The following is a 21964-nucleotide window of genomic DNA, read 5'->3' as shown; positions in this document are numbered from 1 at the left end:
ACCTTGTAAAATAGTGTTACTGTTATCAATGAGACTTCCTAGTTGAATAAAGGTAAAATAAAAATGAAATTGAAATATGCGTATTACCATGAAAGCATTACCTCAGAGCTAGTCTCGCAAAGCCAGACCAAACTACAGCAAGTAGAATACCTCAGAGCTATCCAGAGAGCTCTCTAAATAGCTCTGCATTACCTGTGAGGGGCACCGTCGATGGTAGGATATGCGAATCCTAATCCCCTCCCCAGTATCCCTCCTAGCCCTCCGATTGGTTGGGGTTGATTCCGCCCCTTGTTGTTGCGGAAGTGAATGCCTACAGTCCACAGCCACTGCTAGGAGGGTTCAATGTTCCTACCACTTGGTTTAGTTTAGTGTGCAGTCACATCAGTGTTTTGGCACATTGCATCTAAGGTTCCAGCTTCTATATCGTGCCGTTATGTCTGTGCCTTTGACTTTCGATGGAAAAGTCGTGCTGGTGACAGGTGCCGGAGGAGGTAAAAACTTTCACACCTTGAATGTAATATCTTCGCCCCTCTTACACTAGCTAGACATTTGACAGGATTATTCATCTATTATAAATAATCGATATAATCAAAAATAACCCTATGACCCTATTATGTTGTTTTAACAAGTGGCAGTTTTATAGATATGGGATTAGCTATTTTGAATAATCTAGTCAGAAATCTGTTAATATGATTTGAAATGTTTATTAAAGTTCATACGCCTTATCGATAGGAATGCATAGCATTAGTCGTTGTTATATGGGCTTTACTAGTCCACACCAAACACATTATAGTTGAGGCTAGCTAGGCTATGCAACGTAGTGTCAAAGTACAGTGGAACTGGGACATAGGTCATCACGAAAGTCTTACGTGGATTAACATTTGTATTTTTTTGTTAATTTAGTTAATTAATTTAATTATAACGACGGAAGAGACGGAGAGTATCGAATTAATGCTGTTTTCAACCACTACAGGTCTTGGCAGAGAATATGCATTGGCATTTGGACAGAGAGGAGCTTCAGTTGTGGGTAAGTCAAGTATTAAATAATTATTTATCCTTCAAACAGCAATGCTCACGCTCGGAGCTCTAAGTGGATTGTTTTGAATTCATCAATGACGTGACATCATGGTGTGTAAACTCAGCGAGAAGAGTATTTGGTGTACATTTGAAGCCTATTCAGGCAGTTGTATATTCATATTTATATATTTTTAGAGCTATCAATGCAGAGGAGGTTGGCTATATTTATTTTTTCACTGAATAATTTTGGCACTCATGTTTTATTTTGAAACTTAGATAGCTCAGATCTAATATTTCACATAAAATTCAATCAGAGCTATCAACATCTCAACACATTTTTCTATAAAAATATAATGATGTGTATGTAAATATATATATGTGTATTTTTGGACTTCTGTATATCAGGATGCACTTGTGAACAACTGGTTAAGTTGCTTTAGAGATGAAGTCGTGTTCAACCTGATGTATTTGTGTACCGTCATTCTATTCTGTAGAGATAATGGTGGCATAAAGTAACCAACCTTTGGCTCTAAAAAGATTATACGCCAAATCAAATGCTATCTGTGTATTCTAGTGAATGATCTTGGAGGAAACGCAAAGGGTGAAGGGAAGAATTCTGCCGCAGCTGATAAGGTGGTGGAGGAGATCAAAGCCAAGGGAGGCAAGGCTGTGGCCAACTATGGTGAGTGTCATGTCCTTTTTATTTTGTATTTATTTATACCTATTATCTCACTATGTCTCTGTATACCTTGCGAATACACCCAAAATTTAAATGCATGTGAAGATTCAGATTGCTTAATGTCAGTTTTTTGGTTGATAGATTCGGTCGAAGATGGAGAAAAACTGATCCAGTCTGCCTTAGATGCATTTGGAAGAATAGGTGAGTGCTTTTTATGTTGCGTGATACTTGCTACTAACTACATTATGGAGGGAGGTGGAGCTTCTACGGCCTCTCACATGTTTTTTTCCTTCCTCTTCCAGATATTGTTATAAACAATGCTGGGTAAGCAAATTTATTTTGTTCCTTGGATTTTTTGGGAATTCGGAGGGAAGGTGATTCTCAATTTCCTCGAGAATAACCTGTACCCCATCTGCATGTTGATCCTGGCGTGCTTGACAATGCTGTCTGTTTGTGGCTCTGTGCGAACGGTAGTGAAAGCAGACTTTAAGAGATGGTAAAAAAAATGCTACATAAATGTGCTTTTTTACCAGTGGTGTACGCACCCATCCGACTTAAAGTCTAACTTCAACTTTCATTCCCTCAACCCAGGATTCTACGGGACCGATCGTTTAGCAGATTGAGCGAGTTGGATTGGGGTGAGGTTTGGTTTCAACAAAGATGTGATCTTCCATTCATGTATATTCACAAAGTGTTCTTATTGGGATTCCTGGCTTGCTTGGGGGTACAGTGGGATCGATCCTAAGTAATGGTGACCTCTCACCAGCCAAATTGTCCATTCTTGGAAGATATAAATGCAGGATTTCTTAAGAAAGCTACTTTTAATTGACAAATTTGTTGACATGATTATTGAACACACGTTTGTACACATTTTTTTCCAGACCTTATCCAAAGAGTTCACCTCAAGGGTTCCTTCAACGTGACCCGGGCAGCATGGAACCACATGAAGGAGCAGAAGTTTGGAAGGCAAGTAGAAGTAGCGCACACCGTGAAAAAGACAGCAATCTAACGGGATGTTTGTGCATGCATATATATACACACACAAACACACACACACCTGCCTCTTCTGCCGTCTCTTCTTGGCATCGGGGATGACCTGTGCTTTGTTTTGGGTGCTTTGGTCAGAATCATCATGACGGCTTCGGCAGCAGGGCTTTATGGCAACTTTGGCCAGGCCAACTACAGCGCTGCCAAGCTGGGCCTGCTGGGACTGTCCAACACCTTGGCCATCGAGGGGCGGAAGCTCAACATCCACTGCAACACCATCGCGCCCATCGCAAACTCGCGACTGACTCAGAACATCATGCCAGCGGGTGAGCCCATCTCTGCCCATCACCATACTATGCTGTGCTTCCTCCAGAAGAAGTGCATTCATTTGGTTTATTTTACTTTTCAATGTGTTTTCTACAGTGACCCCTTAGTCTGAGCTGTTGCATAATGCAACGCCCACGCACTCTTTGTTTAACCAACTTAACGCTCCTTGGTTTGACATGCAAACTTTTCTGGGTATAAACAAGACCCCGTTATTCAGCTAAATTTGCTGAAATATCCTGGTGCAGTGAGAATTGAAACCTTAATGCCTCCGTAATTCACCCAAAGGGCAAAATACACATGGTTTACTGTGACCTTGGTGCCAAACACACACACTCACACATGCACACACACGGTAGCGATAGAAACGGGGGAGAGGCACTTTTTCTTCTGACTGAACCTAGCTTGAAGTAGCAAATCTTCATTATTGTACCTTTTTTAAAGGTACAGTTATTCATTCTCATTACTGGCCACATTGGCTGATAAGTGAACTGCAGCCTGCTCAACCTCATGCATTACTAGCGCTGCGTGGGTTGAGGCAATAACAATCAAAAAGTACTCCGTTGTTAAAATCAGAAATAAACGTTAGTTATAAATAGACAATGGGAGTGTCGTGAGTGGATATAATATATGATATGTATAATTCCATTTTCGCCATTATCGGATCTTAGACGTCGCCTCCGTTCTTTTTTCTCTGCAAATCTGGACCAGTTGAAATATAAGAGAAATCAGCCCAAAGTCAGTTGGACATTTTTACGTTAATTTACATTCTGTCCATATACTGGCAATTTAAAGGGATTCAAGCATACAAATGAATACAATTGTTTATCCACATGCTTGCGACAGCCTTGGGGAGCATTGATGCGATGGGAAGCGAGACATCAGGAGAGACGCTCTGTGGTACAGCAGATCTGATATGTGTCTGTCCTTCATGTAGATATTCTGGAAAACCTCAAGCCGGAGTATGTGTCTCCCCTCGTTCTCTGGTTGTGTCATGAGCAGTGTGAGGAAACCGGCGCATTGTTTGAGGTAGGAGAATCTGTCAGTTCATATGTGTTGACACAAGCCACTCCACCTACACATACACATTTACATTTTAAGTATTGTGTGCTTGCTTTTTCTTCTTATCGTCGTTCAGTGTATTTGAATTGTGTAGTCTGTATGTGGGGCGGTTGAGATGTCAACATTTGTTTATTTACTTTGCAATGTTTACTTTCTTTCAGGTTGGTGCAGGTTGGATTGGGAAATGTGAGTAGAGTTTGTTTGTACCATCGGTATAAGTTTATAAGTTTGCCGTAGGGATATATGCCGAGACGTGTGTGTGTGTGTGTGTGTATGTGTGTGTGTGTCTGTGTGTGTGTGTGTGTGTGTGTGTGACGTGTAGTACGGTGGGAGCGCTCCCCGGGACACGTCCTGCTGCGGAAAAACCATCCGATGTCTCCTGAAGCCGTGAGGGATCAGTGGGACAACATCTGCGACTTCAAGGACGCCTCCCACCCTGCTACAGTAAACGGTGGGTCACGTCGGATACACCGCACGGTGACGCCACCTTAAGCCAATCACTGAGAGATAGTAAGGCGTGGGGACCCCTCTGACTTGATTCTGTGCATGCATGAAAGGACCCGATTTGAGCTAATTCAAGGGCCCTGAATGCGCTAAAAAAACGAAATTCAGCCTTTCAAGACAGTGTCGTTACTACGGACAGTTTTCCTTCCACCAGCCTGAGATCCGTCTTTTCTGCATGGAGGCCACATTAGAGAGAGGGCAGGACGACCGATGTCCATCATTATCTGTACCCCCCTGCCTCCTCCATCGCTCCTCTGGCCTCTAATGTGTACCAGAGCAGCGGGGGTGAGCATCGGCTGAACAGAGGCACCAGTGCTACAGGGGGCGTGGCTAGCTGCATTGGCATAGCCCTGTAGCAGCTCCTTGTACTGTATGGAGTGCATCGCCATGATGACCCCGTTGCTGAGCCCCATGTTCAGCAAGGGCCACTGATGGCTTCCCAGGTTCCTCGGTCTATTTCTCTATTTTATTTCTCGTTCTTTTTCTCCTTTTTCACACTCACTCACTCTTTCGCACTCACTTTTCTCACTCACTCACTCACTCACTCACTCACTGACTGACGCCGTCTGTCCACTGCACCGTCCGTCAACGGATGGCGGAAGGCGTGGCTGACGGATGGGGGAGTAGTCTTTGCAGAGGCATACGTCAGCCAAGCCCGAGCTTACGCTATCTGATTGGATGACGGATCCGTCGCTGCCTGAAAAGTTGAAAAATGTTAAACTTTCTTGACGGAGCCGACGGATCCAACGGAACGGATGGATCCACAATGCATTGCAGCTCCGCCCCATTCAAAGTCAATGGGATCCGTTCGTTGACAGATGCAGTGGGCAAGAGGGGTGACTGACTGACTGACTGACTCACTCACTCAGGGGGGGAGCCGCTGGGCTCTCCAAAGCCAGAGTACACTGTCCTCGCCATAGTTATCGACGCAGCCGGCTCCTCAGCCCCCATTAATCCAGGAGACGAGCAGTGGCCGGCAGCCAGGGCTCTCCCCTTACAGGCTCCACCAACGCCGTCATCCATTCATTCCACTCCACTCTCCCAGCTCTGAGCCAAACGCCTTTTTTTTTGTTGTGTTTTTCGACCAAGTACAATCATTTAAAACCGCATCTGCCTCTTGTCTGTCTCCGCAATGGTGACAAAACCAAGCACTTAGACGAGCACTGCTCACACCCCCTTTCTGTCGGACCATCTGTCTATTATTATTGTTTTGCTGTCTCTCTGTGCCATGTAGAGTCTCTGATGAGTATGCTGAGCATGCTTAACAAGGAGCCGGCCGGGGACGGACTGGTGGCAAATCCTACATCATCGTTAGGTCACAATCCTGTAAGCATACCACATTGCACTTTGTCATGTCATTCTTCTTCCGCCCCTTATTGGGCTGAATGCATCCTTCTATGTGATGCTGAGCAAATGCATGAAGTCTTCTCTTCATCTCCTTCATTTTTTTTTTTTTTACCACATTTCAACATTAGACCCTTGCAAAGCATTTTTTTAACTCTCCTCTCATTATAGGCCCAGGCTGTGGGTTATAAATTTCCAGACCATACCTTCAGCTACACCGAGATGCAGTGTATACTCTACGCCCTGGGAGTAGGCATGTCCACCAAGGACCCTGATCATCTCAGGTGTGTGTGTGTGCGTGTGTGTGTGTTTGTGTGTGTGTGTGCGCGTGTGCGTGTGTGTGCGTGTGTCCTCCACTCGGTTGGTAGAACTACTGGGTCCAAACATGCTAGCCTTTATGTAAGTTCTTACCCTCCTACCCGTTGTCACACAACATGACATCCGGGTTCCCATTCTGTCCTCCCACAGATTCCTCTATGAAGGCCACGAGAACTTTGCCTGCCTGCCAACTTACGGGGTCATCATCTCACAGGCTGCCGTGATGGACTCAGGCCTGACCAATATTCCAGGATTAGAAATAAATCCAACACAGGTTAGACTCACTCCCAAATCCCTCAGGGTCAAGGGACTTGTTGCGTATGTGTTTCAGCGCCACACACGTGTAAGTGTGTGCGTGGTGGCTTCCTGTGATGTGCGTTTTCCCCTCACACACTCGTATGTCTGTGTATTAGACATCATGTAACAGAACAATAAGGCAGTTGCTCCTTTAGTGTGATTGTATTGGGGGGCTGTGATTGATCCCAGTGTCTGTGTTTGATTCCAGATTTTGCATGGAGAGCATTATCTGAAGTGCTATCAGCCTCTACCAACCTCAGGTATATTCTCATTTACTACTCTTTAAAACTTGATAGTTAGACTCGATAGAGTGACTAACATCCGTTCTAGAATAATACTCATCTTACTGATGTCTAAGGGTGCACTCACACTAGGCGATCTGGCCGTGGCCGTGGCCGTTTTAGCACCTAACCGTGCTCAAATCTGCCAGTGTGAGTGTGGCCACTCTGGCCAGGCCAGGCCAATTTGGCCACTTGGGAGAGGTGTGCTGCTACGGCACGGGCCGCTACGGTACAGATGCTAATGAGCCGACACGCACACACGCACGGCTACGCAACCTGAGCTGGATGACGTATAGTCAATGCGACGACCACGGACATAATAAAGGCGACAAGCCTTCTTCCCCATTAAACGGTAAACATCGCGTCAAGCGGTTCAACTGTTGGTGTGTTCTCTGTGTTGTTATCCATTGTTGTTAAAACTCTGACTGGCGGCAGACTTCATTATGGTCCATGCAGCGGACGCTTGGTGATGACGTGTTACGACGTGATGACGTATGTACAAGAGCCTTCCGTGGCCAGGCCACAGCTGCGACGGCCAAAGGCCACGGCCAGTTGGCCTAGTGTGAGTGCAGGCCAGAGAACAATGGGGCCATTTGAGCACGGTTAGGTGTGAAAACGGCCAACGGCCTCGGCCAGATGGCCTAGTGTGAGTGCACCCTAAGTCTATGTCTAAGGGCCAAGTGACCATCTTTAAATTCCAATGAAATTTGCGTAATGTGTAACCTCTAAATTTAGTTCTGCTGCTGTCGAATGTCGATTTAAGGTGTTCTTTGGTGAATGATTCTGTGTTAACTTCCAGGCACCCTGATCTCCAAGGCCACCATTCTAGACATTTTGGACAAAGGGTCTGGGGCTGTCATCATTATAAATGGTGAGCATTCAGTTTGAACCATTTTTGCACCCATCTTTTCTTTTGTCATTGAAATCTAGATTTCTTACTTCAAGTTTGCCCTTGGTAACCAGGTTACTGGATAATGGATGAATTGACAATTGCATTTCTGCAGGATCTGATAACGTCCTTATTAGGACAAGTTACGTGATCGATCCTTCGACAGACATTCGTGGGACTTCAAGTTCCCTTATCTATTTATTATTCTTCCCGCTGGAAATTTCCTGTAATTATTTAATATACGCTGAAAGGGGTTCAGTGTTACAAAGTTAAGAGGTGAGACAACGCTTTTGATGGCAATGCCCCACGGAGAAAGCTATGTCTATCCTTTCAGAAAGTTTATATGTTGAAACGAATGAATGAATGAACTCAACCAACCAGTGAGTGGAGCGTATGGTCTATTTAATGGTCTATTTATTCAGATTGACAGCTGTTATTAGTCTTATATTACTGCTGCATGTGCTTGCCTGCACTGGGAATAGAGCTCAGCTGAAAATATAAGAACAAGTTGCGGAAGGCAGTATTCCTGCTTTACTATGGCGTAATATGGCAGCTCCTTGTTGAGATATCGACAGAGAACGGTTGCTGTATGATGGATTGACAACGGTACAGTAGGGCTTGCACATTGTGACGTCCCCACGCAAAGACCTCCTCCATTTTGGGAGCATAGGATTGGACAGTGAGTCCTCTTATTAGTGTGAATGTTTTTTGTTCATTGTTTAGTATTAATCGTAAAATAATTAGTCACTATTGGAAGTTGTTTTTGTGCTTCAAACTGTTACAGCGTTTCTCACACGAGATGTCTTCTCAAATCTGATATACAAGCCCTATAGTGGTGTTATAGAGAAAATGTTATAGATAACTTTAAATAAATATATTATAAATATTGTTCAGTATAGTATAGGTCATCTTATGTTTTCCACTGTAATTTCTATTCGTATTGGCTAAATAACCTCACTGAGAGCAGCTTTGCAGACTATTCCCTCCACTGTTGGCCTTTGCCTTCTTGTTGATATCATTTGTGTTATTGTGTATACCGGGGGTGCTGGCACTCTTCGCTCAATACTCAATGCATGTGTATTTGTAAATGTCTTACCGTTAGGGTTAGCATATGTCTGCGAAAGGTCTTGTTGATGATTGAGTTGGACACATAAAGTCAAAGGTTAAAAAACCACTGCACTACAGGCTAGTGCCTGGTTTTTCAAACTTAAGTGGGTTGCAAGATGGGCCAGAGTGGGTCCCGAGACGGCCACAGTCAACATTTTCCCCACAATATTACATGCATGCAAACACGTCTTGTCTGTTTCATCTGATCCTTAGTGTGTTTGAGTGAAAAGGCGACAACCCAGATTGAAAAATGTTAACTATCCCTTTTTCCCCCCCCGACATGGTAATGACAATGTAAAGATATTTGGTGGGTCCTGAGCCAAATATATCTGCACAGGGGGGGTCCCAGAAAACCTTTGGGAACCCCATAGCAAGTGGATAGTGTTGTAGTGGCTAGAGTGTTGGGTCTTGCTGCCGAAAGGTTCTCTGTCCGATGTCCACAGGCCAGCTGTAGGTACAACCGACTTGTCCCATCTCTGAGCTTAGGATCAAACCTGATGTTCTGTCTCTAGTGAGCACCTACCAAGGCCAACGCCTCGTGTGCAGCAACCAGTGGTCGGTGTTTGTGGTCGGGGCCGGAGGCTTCGGGGGCAAGAAAAGCTCTCCTCACGCGGAGGTATTCATTCTGACATCTCTCCCCTTTCCCCCTCACCCTCCCTCTCACTCTCCTTCTCCCTCTCCCTCTCACTCTCTGTCTGTCTCTCATGGTTTGTACAATGATAAAGCAGAGGTCACATGAAGACCAGATTGTCATCTTTGGTCCTTTGTCCTTGTTCTCCAGAACACCGCTCCTCCTCCGAGCCGGGCCCCAGATGCTGTAGTGGTTGAGTCCACCACAAAGGAGCAGGTACGTGTGTGTGTGCGTGTGTGTGTGTGAGTCCGGACCACAGTGTTCCCATGCAAATCACATGGGAAGTGTGAACTGAGGCAAAAATTGTGAAAGTGATATTATTCTTGTGGATGTCTGGTAGATGTCCGATGATTCAGCTCGTTGCACCACTGCTTGACATTTTTTTGACATAATTGTAAAAAAGAGAGGAATCCAGAGGCATTAGGTGAGGCAGATGAATCGCCCACAACCCCGTACGTTATCCGGATCTGTTTCATTCCCTCCATCAGCCTTGCAGCTAGTCCTGCCTTCTGAGTGTGCAGGGCTGTTTTTATTATGGGATGTAAGGAATCAGATCTAACCCTGTGTCGTTATTGGAAAAATAATATGCGACTGGGGTTAGTGATGGCCAAGGTTGCTTACTGAGGTGCATTCTCTTCCAATATCGGGACAGCCCAGAGTGGTCAATTACCCTCACACCAAAGAAACCAACCATGATTAGATGCTAGTTACTTGCAATCTTTAACGTTAATGTCCTTTAATCGACTTAATTAGCTGGAATTTAAGTGTTCTTTGGCGGGCGCTATGAGCAGATTGTTTTTGCGTTGTCAAGGCAACGACCATACCATCGGACCATTGTATTTAATGTTGGATTTGTGGCCAATGTAAAAAGGCAGGCACACCCCCCGCCCCCCCCCCCCCCCCCGTTATTGAAAAATACTGCACTGCCTGGAAACGATATCGACCAATTGGGATGAAGTATTGAACAATGTGGTCGGTGCAGACAGACTAATGGGGTTGTTGGGGTTCTCTCCTGTGTGGACGCAGGCGGCCCTGTACCGTCTGAGTGGGGACCGGAACCCTCTTCACATTGACCCCAGCTTCTCCGCCATGGGAGGTGAGGGCCGGCTCTTGCCAAAGTGGAAGAAATGGCTTCATGAAAGAATTCCAAATGAGAATCGTATTTTTTAAACAAGATGAAGGGCTTTGTTGTGTGCTTACAGAACAAATTGTACTCTTTTGTAGATTCGCACTGCATGAGGCCGTCTCCTAGCCCCACTTATGGCGTGCGTCGGTTAAAAACTAGGACCCTTTATTTTCCTTGCCGGTTAAGAAAAGTTTATATTGTAGAGGAAATAGAGGATGAACAAGTACCAGGCTGTTAGTTCTATAGCACACAGACTAGATCTGTAACATACAGGATAGGTCTGTAACATAGGATAGAACTTTAGCATACAGACTGGTACTACAGTGTTGTGTTTTTTTTGCTTGAATATGGTTAATATGTGGAGAAACTAAATCCAATGAGACCCAGTTTGTTCTGAAGTGGACCGTGAAATGTGGCTAAACATGACGACTCTTTGGCCAGGCTTCAAGGATCCCATCCTGCACGGCTTATGCTCCTTCGGCTTCGCTTCACGTCACATTCTCAAGCAGTACGCCAACAATGACCCCGCCCGCTTCTGTGCCATTAAGGTAGGAGAGCCTATGCTGCCATAATGCTTAGATCAAATAATAATAATGTGACGTGATGTGTGCAGTAAAGTTTGTTTGACATTGTAACCTGAGGATAGCCCCATGAGATGTATCATTCCATTCTATAGTGCTTGAGCTACATCGCAGAAAACCAGGTGCCCTGAATTCCAAGCACCTCTGGCGTTTATATTTTTAATAAGGTGTTAAGCAATTGCAAGGCGTTAAAATGAATATTTCATTAGCGGCTCCAACACACTCCTCATCCCCATCCTGATATCATTTGGCTGCAGGTTCGCTTCGTTAAGCCCGTGCTGCCCGGACAGTCTCTCCAGACAGAGATGTGGAAGGAGGGGAACAGAGTTCACTTTCAGTGCAAGGTCGGTGTACGAGGAACGTGCTCCCGTCTCTCACCGCAGTCCCATTAAAAAGACGTTAACATCCCCCCCCCCCCCCCCCCCCCCGAGAATTGTCATTCTCAATGTGCACTGGATGAAGGCTACTGTAACCCACACTGGCGGACCCCCTGTGTGCCCCTGTCAGGTCAAGGAGACGGGCAGTCTGACTCTCTCCGGCGGGTACGTGGATCTGTACGAAGATCAGACGTCCGATCCCAAGGCCCTCCAGCCCGTACGACACACACACACACACACACACACACACACACACACACACACACACACACACACACACACACACACACACACACACACACACACACACACACACACACACACACACACACACACACACACACACACACACACCATGTGCATTCCAAACTTCCATGCCTCTTGGTCATCCTAAAACTTGCATGCAAAGATGTTGCAAGAAAAGTGTTAAATCGAGTCTGGTCCCCCCCCCCCCCCCTTGCCCAGGCAGCGGACCTCCAGAGCAGGTTGGTGTTTGCGGAGATCGGGCGCCGCATCCAGGCCTCGGGTGCGGGGTTGGTGGAGCAGGTGAAGGGCGTGTTTGGCTGGGAGATCACCCAGGACGGCAAGACCGTCGCCCAGTGGAGTGAGTAGTGACCGGGGGGGCCCGGGGCCTCCGATGTGGTACCATGGGGCCACTGTATGTGTGAAGTGCCTCTATGCATACTCCTCCATGCGTTTTATTATTTTATTTCTGTAACGTTTTTTTTTTTTTCTCAAAGTCATACTGCAGCCTATACCGTAGGTCGTGAATTAGGAATTAGGCTCATGAATTAGGCTTCTTCTCCTCGCCAGATTGACCTGGACTCAAAATTCTTTCAGAATATTAATCTCTAGTATCAGATGCATTTAGAAAAATCCATAGTCTCATGCCCTAAAAATGTTTACTTTTCCTACAATTTCATCTTAAAGCTGAACATGATAAAAAGATTCACAGGCTACAAAAATAATCAAAAATTCACCAAAATTGCCACGTAAAATTAGAGACCAAGCCTCACAAAAATCATCAACCAGAATTTTTTTTTATTTAGTTCCATTTGAGAAATATTGGCCAATAAAGTTGGAGCAGTTAGCCCATTTTTCTTATATGACCATTTTGTTATTGTATAAAAAAAACATACGACTATTATTAGGTGGATACCAATACCCCCCACTACCCATAAACCCAAATTCTGGTACTGCACCCAAAGGTGGCGCTATTTAAAAAAATTATAAACTAGCCTTATTTCTCCTTAACAGATTGACCTGGACTCCAAATTCTTTCATCATATTAATCTCTAAAATCAGATGCATCTTTTTCACCCCGGTCTTCTGCTAAATTTTTTTTACTTTTCCCACAATTTCATAGAAAAGCCAAACGTCCACAGTCTCAACCCATTTTGCCTATCTGATAATTTTGTTATAGTATAGCTACTTAGGTGTTATTAGGTGGATACCATTAACAGTGCAAATTTTCAGATCTGTGTTTTTTAAAAAAAGCCCTTAATTCACTTGAGAAATGTGTGCTTGGAGGTTTCTGGATGTTGTATGCTTATCAATAGAAATCTTGACCATGTGAATGAGGCTGAAGTTCGGGTTTATCAGTGTCTCAATGGGATAATGCCTTGTACAGGTGATCCTTAGGTTGAGAGTTCGAATCCCGATTATAGCATGCTGAACATGACATTCGGCCATTGCTTTGCAGCTCACCTGAAAGCCGAGGCACAGTATTGCATTAAGTGGAACATCCTCATCAACATCTTTCCTTCATAATTATTTGTCATATATATATATATCTTCCATTAGTGTGTTTTTGACTTTTAATTTTGCTCGGACCCCGTTAATCACCGCTTGCGGTTATATTTATTATAATTATTGCAAAAAAATAATAAACGTTTGTTGACTTTTTATGTTGACAATGGGGACATGGAAAACAAACCAATATAATGTTTTGTTAGGAGTGTTGTTTGCTTAGACCTTACCTGGTATAAGAGTGGCTCTACAGGTTTAGCTGTATGATGTGCTTCGGGCATTTCATTTTCAGCCATAACATTTTTTTGCTAATGAGCTGTCTAATGAGCATTGGCAACAGTGGTGAAAGGAAATGGACTCACTCCCTCTCTCTCCGTCTCCTCATCTCTCTCCATCCCTCCATCTCCCTCTCTCTCCATCTCCTCATCTCTCTCCATCCCTCCATCTCCCTCTCTCTCCATCTCCTCATCTCCCTCTCTCTCCATCTCCCTCTCTCTCCATCTCCTCATCTCTCTCCATCCCTCCATCTCCTCCTCTCTCTCCATCTCCTCATCTCTCTCCATCCCTCCATCTCCCTCTCTCTCCATCTCCTCATCTCTCTCCATCCCTCCATCTCCCTCTCTCTCCATCTCCTCATCTCTCTCCATCCCTCCATCTCCCTTCCCGCTCCCAGCTATAGATCTGAAGAACGGGGCCGGGGCTTTGCATGAGGGCCCCTACAGCGGGAAGGCAGACGTGTCCATCGCTGTGTCTGATGCAGACTTCATGGCGCTGGTCCAGGGGAAGGTCAACCCGCAGCAGGTAATGCATCAGCTGGTGGGGTGTGGGGGGGGGGGGGGGGGGGGGGGGGGGGGGGGGGGTGGAGGTCTCTGAAAGGATGGAGGATGGTGGTGGTGGCTGCTAGGCTAATGTATTCCCGGACTAAATTCAGCTGCTGGGTTGAAACGGTTTCTCTGTTAACATGGTCACTCTCAAAGACAAGAGGGAGTCACAGTGTAACAGGGTCAGGGAGGAGGGAGGGGGGGGTGTTAAAGCGGGGAGCAAACGTCACGTAGAGTGAGGTCTATTTAGAGAGATGACGGTTCAGTGGACAGAAGGAGTCTGGTAGAGAAATGACAGAAGGAGCCCATAGCCTAGAATGGACACACACACACCCACCCACACACACACGCACACATCATTTGATGAAACTTGAGAACTATTAAGCATTTCAAAATGCGTGCCCTCACAGCGTCGAGCTGTCAGGACACTTTGGTAGGCCCAGGCTTTAAAAGGAGAAAGTAATGATTTAAAAAAAGGCAGGAAGCACTGTGCCTTTTTTATAATCGATGGCGCCACTACCCGATTGTGCTGAACTGATAAGCTTCTCACGGTCCTCAGTATTGATCTCAGGATCCGCCATGCGTGCGCCCCAAATGGTGGCTGGCTCGCCGAGAGAGCGTATGGGAAAACGATGCCTAGGGCCTCTATTCTGTAGGCGTCACAAGCCTTTTTTCTATTTAAAGTTCATGCGATGATTCAAAGTGATGGTTCAGCGTGTTGGATGGTAGTATGGTGATAAAATCTGGTTTATTAGTTAATCTTTTTTTTGACAGTTGTACATGGCCGTTACCTTGGGGGTTAGCTCGTGTGACGGAATCCGTTCACAGGACTTGTTTTTAAACAAATTGAGGCACGTTACACTCACTCGAGCTAGGCTGGATCCAAACAGTACGGTTTAACTGATAAAGAAGTGCTTTCGGGGTGAACTTACCCATTTTAAAGAGGGGGAAGGGGAACTGTGATGCCCGTCTGGTTGCTGCTAGACTTGCGCTGACACCACCATGTCCTTGTCCTTCTGCCAGGCATTCATGGCTGGAAAACTGAAGATCAAGGGAAACATCATGTTAGGTCAGAAGCTGGACATCATCCTGAAGGACGTTGCCAAGCTGTGAGCTCCTCGGACACCCAGGAGTTGACTAATGGTGAACATTTCCATCAATAATGAACATTGCCTTCCTCCTCAAAGTCTGTTTTCGCTTACATTTGGACTGCCCTGCCAAGGAAGGATTATATAATCTAATATATATTAATCGGGTAACATGAATGCATGAAATGGGTAAATATTACAGAAATAATTACTAATGAAGTCCAACCAGAAGTAGATTTTTGTGAGATAGAATCCATATCTTTTTAGATCTTAAGTCTTGGATGGTAGGGGCGTTACAAACTCTTCTCATGTCTGTCTCCTCTTAGCTTTCAAGGCTTTTTTTGTTGAACGGATTTAAATCACAGCAGATGTACATGCAAACGGTCCGCCAATTGTTCTTAACTGGCAGGTCTTGAACAGGGTGACAGATGGTCGATTTTCTGTTGATGTTGAGATGAATACTCCTTCCCTCTGCACTCCAGTCAAGTGATAAAACATAACAAGTGACACATGGATCCTTCAACTTGCTGTTGGTAATCATGTTAATTATGTGTGTGCTAAGGCTATAGTTTAACTTTACTCACTTTCTTTGTTGTTTGCCTTAAGTTACACAAAACAATAACTTTAGTTTGGAATAACGTCTCAAGATTCATGCACTAGATTCATGTCGTTAAACATCCAACATATGAATACAAAGCGGTGAAGACATGCTATACAATGATTTGGGTAATGTTCAGAGTGTAACACCCATGATGTGATTTGTGTAATATCCTGCAGAAGAATGGGAACAGTCCTTTTGTGATAACCGAAAACATTTCTTTCTTGTAATAATGAATAAAGTAATAATATAAAGGTTTCTCCTGTATTACTCCTCGTTTCCTTCCAAAAGCTTGTCCATCACATATTGCTGAGGACTTCCAATCCCAGGCCAAATGCATAGCTTTCCCCTTTACCGTTCATAAGATGTTAACGATCGCAATTAAAAAACAAAGACAAATTGGTGCCATGTTACATGAAGTTTGATTTATTACATCCTTACATTTAATGTAGATAATACAGTACGATATACACATCTTTGTTATAAAATTAGAATCTAAGCAAATTCACATTGGTGAGATTAAATGCGACCAGAGCACCATGGTTCGCTTAACGTCATGGTTCTGTCCCATAGCAAGTTCCCAGACTGAGTCATGAAGTGCGTAAGTGGAGCAGTTTGCCAATTTTCAGTGAAGACTTCGCTTGAGAAAAGAAAAGGGACCGCCGGGATAAAAGGGTTTGGCTGTGGCTTTAAAGCAGATCTTTTTTTGTATATCATAAAAGATGTATTGTGCTTAGGCTAGTTTCTCTCAAATTAGTTTACAAAGTAAACACACACGCTATGCTAACCCATGACCATGATAATTAGTTAATATAATATTCTTAGTTAATGGATATGGATAAATCAATCCAAATATATATTTTCTTATGAACCAGATTCAGAAATATACTTGGTAACAGAAGCATGTCCTTAGATACATTGAATCTGGAATACTAATAGCCACGGCTATGCAGAGTAAAAAGCCACTTAATATACCATTCAGTTTATATACAGTCACTGGGGCCTGATCTACAAAGCATTCTCCCATCAAAGTAAATAATGTCCTTCTCTTTCAGCAGCTTGATGTTGATGGTGTGTAAGCTCTGTGGATCTATACCCCTTTAGACAAGTTGGCTACGAGACTAGAATCTGTTCCTATAATCCCCCCCAATCAAGGTATAGTTCGGCTATTGGATCCCACCGATTCACAAAATAACACATTCCAATATAAAAAGAAAGATTACTCTATTCTACCATTTCCAAAACAATAAAAAAAAATCCTGGTCAAACTAGCTTTATCAGAGGATAGTCAAATGTTTTTTCAGTCCTGGCCCATCTGGAAATGAAAGTAAAGTCCACTTAAGAGTGGTGTGTCATTGTACAAATAAACTGCCATGTCCACTATAAAATAATTATGGTTCCTGAAAAGAAAGGGGGAAAAATTATTTCCTTTTTCAATATATTAACCCACCATCAATTCAACGGCAAAGAATTTATTAAAAGGTGAACATGTAAAATAAATACTGACACAATGTTTTATTGAAAAACCTCAACCAATAAGAGCCCGGTCTTTTAAATTAAACCAAATTTGTGCAACTCATATGACAAAAACTCCTCCTTACTAACAGTTCTAGTCTGGCAGAAAGTTTAAGGACACTTAAAAATACTGCTATTTTAATAAAGACCAGGACCATTAGAAACTTCACACATATTGCGCTCATAAAAGACGTACCATCTAGCATTGCAGCTCTGTGCTAAATACAACATTGGAATTCCTTCATTATACTGAATGTGCAAATAGATTGAAGACAAATGGCCTCTCAGGGCACTGGTTTGGCGATTCAGGGCAAATCAGAGGTCAAACTGATGTGTATATATCTCTATACTGTATGTATGTGTGTGTATATATATCTCTATACTGTATGTGTGTATATATGTATTTATTATCCATAGTAAAACCCTAACATTAAGGTCCCATGAGTATTTCTGCATGGAATGAGTTGTTGTTTCTCTTGTGCGAGGCAGCTTTTAAAAACAACCCTGCAAGTACCGCTTTAAATCTCTTAATCAAGTTCTTACACTGGATTTCACTTCCTAACCAAGTAATGCAAAGCACTATATCGGGAGTCGTGTGGTTGGATACGATATGCAGTGAGCTATCCGGGTTCTAATTGGGTTGCGCCAAGCAAGGGAGATTGACACTACAGCTTATTAATTAACTACAAGGTGCTCATACACGTGATCTGCACAATTCCCCCCTTCCTCCTCATCTACTAATAGTTTATCTTGGTGATAAATAACGGTAATCACGTCTCTTACTAGATATGACAGTGTGTGGACATTATGAGGGAGTCTCTGGTGAACCATGTCATATACTGGGCATGTTCTCCTCAAATCAAGTCATACCCACTCCCTCTAGCGTCTCTCACGGCTTCAAGCCAAGGGCCTCAAAAAACGAAAACATCGTCTGGTGACGTTCGGTAGCAGATGGGTGGAGGCGGTGGTTTTTGGGGGAGGAACGTCCAACTGCATCCATGATCAAATCACATCCGTTTTGACAGAACAGGTCCTCAGTCCATACTCCCCCCGCCCGCTCTCTCCTGAGGGCTCCCAGTTTCTCCAGACACTGCCGATTCAGATCTCCAACGGCCTCCACAAAGCCCCCCCCCCCCCCCGGAGTGAGCGATCAATAAGCGCTCCGGCCTTGTTCTCCCAGTCTATGACGGGGGCAGTCGCCCGAGCCGTTCTTCAGCGCCAGCGTCGCCCGGGCGTACAGGAAAGTCCTCTCTGACATGTGAGATCATCCTCCACGGCTGATGAATGACCCGCCGTGTTCAGGGCTAACAATAAAGGTCCTTTAGCGGCGATGCCGCCACCCCCGCCGCCGCCACGGGCCGACCCCCCCTATCCCGCCCGACCCCACCCCAAGCCCGCTCTCCTCCCCCCCTCCCCCCTCCTCGAAGCACTCTGAATGGAAGTCGCCCGGGGGCGACCTCGGAACCCCGAAGCTGGAATGAGCCGTGGGGATTGGCCCCCCCGGGGCCGCTCGCTATATGACGAACTTGACGTCGCTCCTGAGGTTGCCGTGGTGATTGTTGTTGGCGGCGATGTTGTAGCGGTCGGGCAGGACCCTCATCTTCATGGTGCCGTCAGCGCCGCACGAGAAGACGTGATTGGTGGGCCCCGCCTCCAGCTGCATGACGCCCGTGCCCAGGTTGCGGAACAGCGACTGGCGCGCGTGCTCGCTGGGGAAGTTGTGGAGCAGAGTCTGGTCGGCCAGGCTCCAGACCTGAGGAGGACAAGCCAGCACATCGTCAGGGTTAGTTCAAAAGGGGCTACAGGTACCAATGGTGGTGATGTTTATTAATGTAGTTCATGTTGACTAAGGTTAAAGTGTTCGTATTAACTACGGTATTCATTTATACATTAGTTAATAGGGTTAGGGATACCCCTAACCCAATACCCCTAACCCTTCGCTTATTCTAGGTAATAAGGCTCATCGCGGCATTAACTCACACTAATGAATGGTTTACTAATGTACCTTTATATGTACCCCATAAGTGTTACCCAAACCACAGTGTCCACACTGTGCATACCAGCCTTCACAAAAAAACACCCATCCTTAAAGCCAACATGAAGCCCCCCCACCTCCCCCCTGCTCTGCAAGAGGCCGGGGTACCTTGATGTTCCCCTCGGCCGAGCCGCTGACGAAGGAGCTCTCGCTGGGGTCCACGGCCAGGGCTTTGACCGGCGAGTCGTGGGCCTGGAAGCTGCGGCGCTGGCGCCTGTGGGCCAGCTCCAGCACGCTGAGGAAGCCCTTCCTGCCCCCCGTGATCAGCAGCTGGAGCCGGGACGCCATGGCCAGCACCGTGGCCCCCGACTCATGGCAGTAGAAGGCTGGGGGGAGAGACAGAGTAGGAAGACAGTTAGGTCCCCGACTCGTGGCAGCAGAAGGCTGGGAGGAGAGAGACAGCTAGGGGGCTGTATAGGGCAGTGTTAGTGTGATGAAAAAGGTCATATGTTGGTTTGTTTTAATCATATACGCTTAGTTGCCTGTTGCTTGTATTATCCAGCCATCCCATCTTTTAACAAGCCCCCTTTGTTGTTAACCTTTTGTCGTTAAATGGTCACAAGAAAGCAGTTACCCCTAATTAAGAACGCACAATGTAAATATCTTCCCCCTTGGCAAGATGCCTAACAGAAAAGGGGTGAAACTGTACTCCCCTACCCCTAAGATATCAGAGGGTGAAACCATGTCCCCTTTGATGTAAGGACAACAGCCTTCTGGGGAGGAAAGCTCTGTTAAACTACCCTGCTAGAGAGGAGACTAATGTATGCAGACATTTAAATAGACGCAATTTCTCTGAAAGAAATGGCCACGACACTAGTGGGTATGAAACTCCCAGCCGTAAGGAACTGGGTTCAATCCCCCCCCCCCCCCTCCTGCTCCACCAGCGTTCACAGTCTCCCTGTAGGCATCCATCACATAAACCACTAGCTGCTCTTTAATGACTCGTGTCTGAATGATAATAATGAACGGTCAACATTAAGGTATGATGAAGAGAGGAAGAGAAGGCGAAAGAGATGTATCTGTAGAGAGGCGGGTCGGGCACTCGGGGAGAACTCAAAGAGGCGACAGGAAACCAATGCCCAAAGTAAACGGAGAGCGGATGAGCGATCTGTCACGGGCTCCGGGGCGGCGGTGTTGGGTGCAGTCATCGGTTTCAGCGGACTCACCGTGGACCAGGCTGTTGAGGGGCGTCACCAGAGTGTCCCAGAGACAGACGTTCCTGAGGGGAGAACACAGAGGGGCATCCGTCAGATTGGCGCTCAGAGGTGCTGCTCACCTGTTCCGACACACATCGAACTGGGACGACCGCGGGCCATAGCGGCATGTCGCTTCTTGAAAGGGGGCCGTGAATCCTTTTTTTCCTTTACGTGGTCATTTATCTGATACGCTCTTCAACAAAGCAAGTCAACCTTGTTGGCGAGAGAGGACTCGTGTAGGACTTTAAAAAGGTGACATATTATGCCACCAGGTGTGAGTGGGATGAGCCCTTACAAGCCGTTTTGAAAATCGGCCTCTTATGACATCACCAGTGGGCGTGGACACGCCCACTGGTGATGTCCGTTTTGAAAATCGGCCTCTTATGACATCACCAGTGGGCGTGGACACGCCCACTGGTGATGTCCGTTTTGAAAATCGGCCTCTTATGACATCACCAGTGGGCGTGTCCACGCCCACTGGTGATGTCAGAAGAGGCCGATTTTCAAAACAGATTGTAACGGCCAATCACACTAAGGCGACGGAGGGGGCTCACCTATTGTCCGCGGACAGGCCCGCCGTGGCAATGAGGGAGGACGAGCCGGCGAACACAAAGTCATGAGCCGTCTTGTTGTGGCACTGCAAGGTCTGCCACGACAAACACACACACACACAACGGATAAACCAGTAGACGGTGAGTCAGCAGTGTCTGGACAGCGACGCAATCAGAAGAAACCCCCAGAGGGGGGGGGGAGGGGGGAGAACAATAGATGGAGGATGATGTAACGGGGCTTACCAAGTAGGGCTTGGGCGCCGTGCCGCTGGTGTTGGTCTGCCAGAGACTCAGGCCTCCGTCCGCATCCACGATCCCAAACTACAGAACACCACAACGTTAGGACAACCGTACCCCCCAAAGGAGACGCAACCACCACCGGTCTGACATACGTTTACTCAATCAACTTTTATAGCAGGACTGTCTCTCCAGGCCGAGACCCCCCCCCCTACAGAGGGTCTCTCCTATTGGCCTCTTGGTTTTATGTGTGGGTTAGGCCTTGCTAGAAAAGGAGCGGGCGGTCCGAGGTACGGCCGGACCCTCCACCGCAGAGCAGCGGGGTCTCGGAGGCCGAACCTCCCACCGCACCCCAGGGAATTATGGGAGAAGAAACGTCTCCGACCATTATTCAGTCACTTAGGAACCCTGAAATTAGGTCTGACGTGTGTGTGCAATCTCCCCCCCCCCCCCCCCCCCCCGTTTCCCAAGGTGAGGGCCAACGTCCTCTACGGCTCTGTTTGGATTCCTCCCCTGAATCCAAAGCACCACTTCCATAGAAGGGGCCGTTGAGCGCCCCACGTTAGACAAGGCGGGGGCACGTCCGACTGTGTTACTGATAGGAGTGTGCTTTACGTCGTGAAGGCGGTGCATGCGTGTGTGTGTGTGTG

General features: G+C 46.1%; 2 protein-coding genes across 5 annotated transcripts in view; one reads left to right on the top strand and one right to left on the bottom strand.

The window, feature by feature from the left end:
* The first annotated feature begins 284 nt into the window (after nt 1–284).
* Nucleotides 285–16040, top strand: hsd17b4 (hydroxysteroid (17-beta) dehydrogenase 4). Its single transcript, XM_030359852.1, has 25 exons — nt 285–491; nt 974–1027; nt 1592–1699; nt 1838–1897; nt 1999–2020; nt 2288–2334; nt 2578–2662; nt 2822–3009; nt 3945–4036; nt 4231–4255; nt 4392–4520; nt 5808–5899; nt 6089–6201; nt 6386–6509; nt 6741–6792; nt 7613–7684; nt 9322–9425; nt 9591–9656; nt 10467–10536; nt 11008–11114; nt 11405–11491; nt 11655–11741; nt 11990–12128; nt 13947–14074; nt 15118–16040. Exons 1-25 carry the CDS (start codon nt 434–436, stop codon nt 15205–15207), a joined length of 2199 nt encoding a protein of 732 aa, XP_030215712.1. The 5' UTR covers nt 285–433; the 3' UTR covers nt 15208–16040.
* A 143-nt stretch (nt 16041–16183) lies between these two features.
* Nucleotides 16184–21964, bottom strand: part of dmxl1 (Dmx like 1) — a 46343-nt gene continuing 40562 nt past the window's right edge. For 2 of the 4 annotated variants that reach the window (XM_030359847.1, XM_030359850.1), the window contains 5 exons: nt 21321–21398; nt 21081–21172; nt 20497–20549; nt 19439–19656; nt 16184–19048 (listed from right to left, as the gene is read on the bottom strand). In XM_030359847.1, coding sequence (XP_030215707.1) covers nt 18809–19048; nt 19439–19656; nt 20497–20549; nt 21081–21172; nt 21321–21398 — 681 coding nt within the window. In that variant the 3' untranslated portion in view covers nt 16184–18808. The remainder of the gene's footprint in view (nt 19049–19438; nt 19657–20496; nt 20550–21080; nt 21173–21320; nt 21399–21964) is intronic. The other 2 variants (XM_030359849.1, XM_030359848.1) reach the window with 1 other exon arrangement.

This window comes from Gadus morhua, chromosome 6 (assembly GCF_902167405.1).
Source record: "Gadus morhua chromosome 6, gadMor3.0, whole genome shotgun sequence".
Classification (NCBI taxonomy): Eukaryota; Metazoa; Chordata; class Actinopteri; order Gadiformes; family Gadidae; genus Gadus; species Gadus morhua.
Note: the sequence above shows the minus strand (reverse complement) of the source record. Positions and strands in the feature narration are given on the sequence as shown.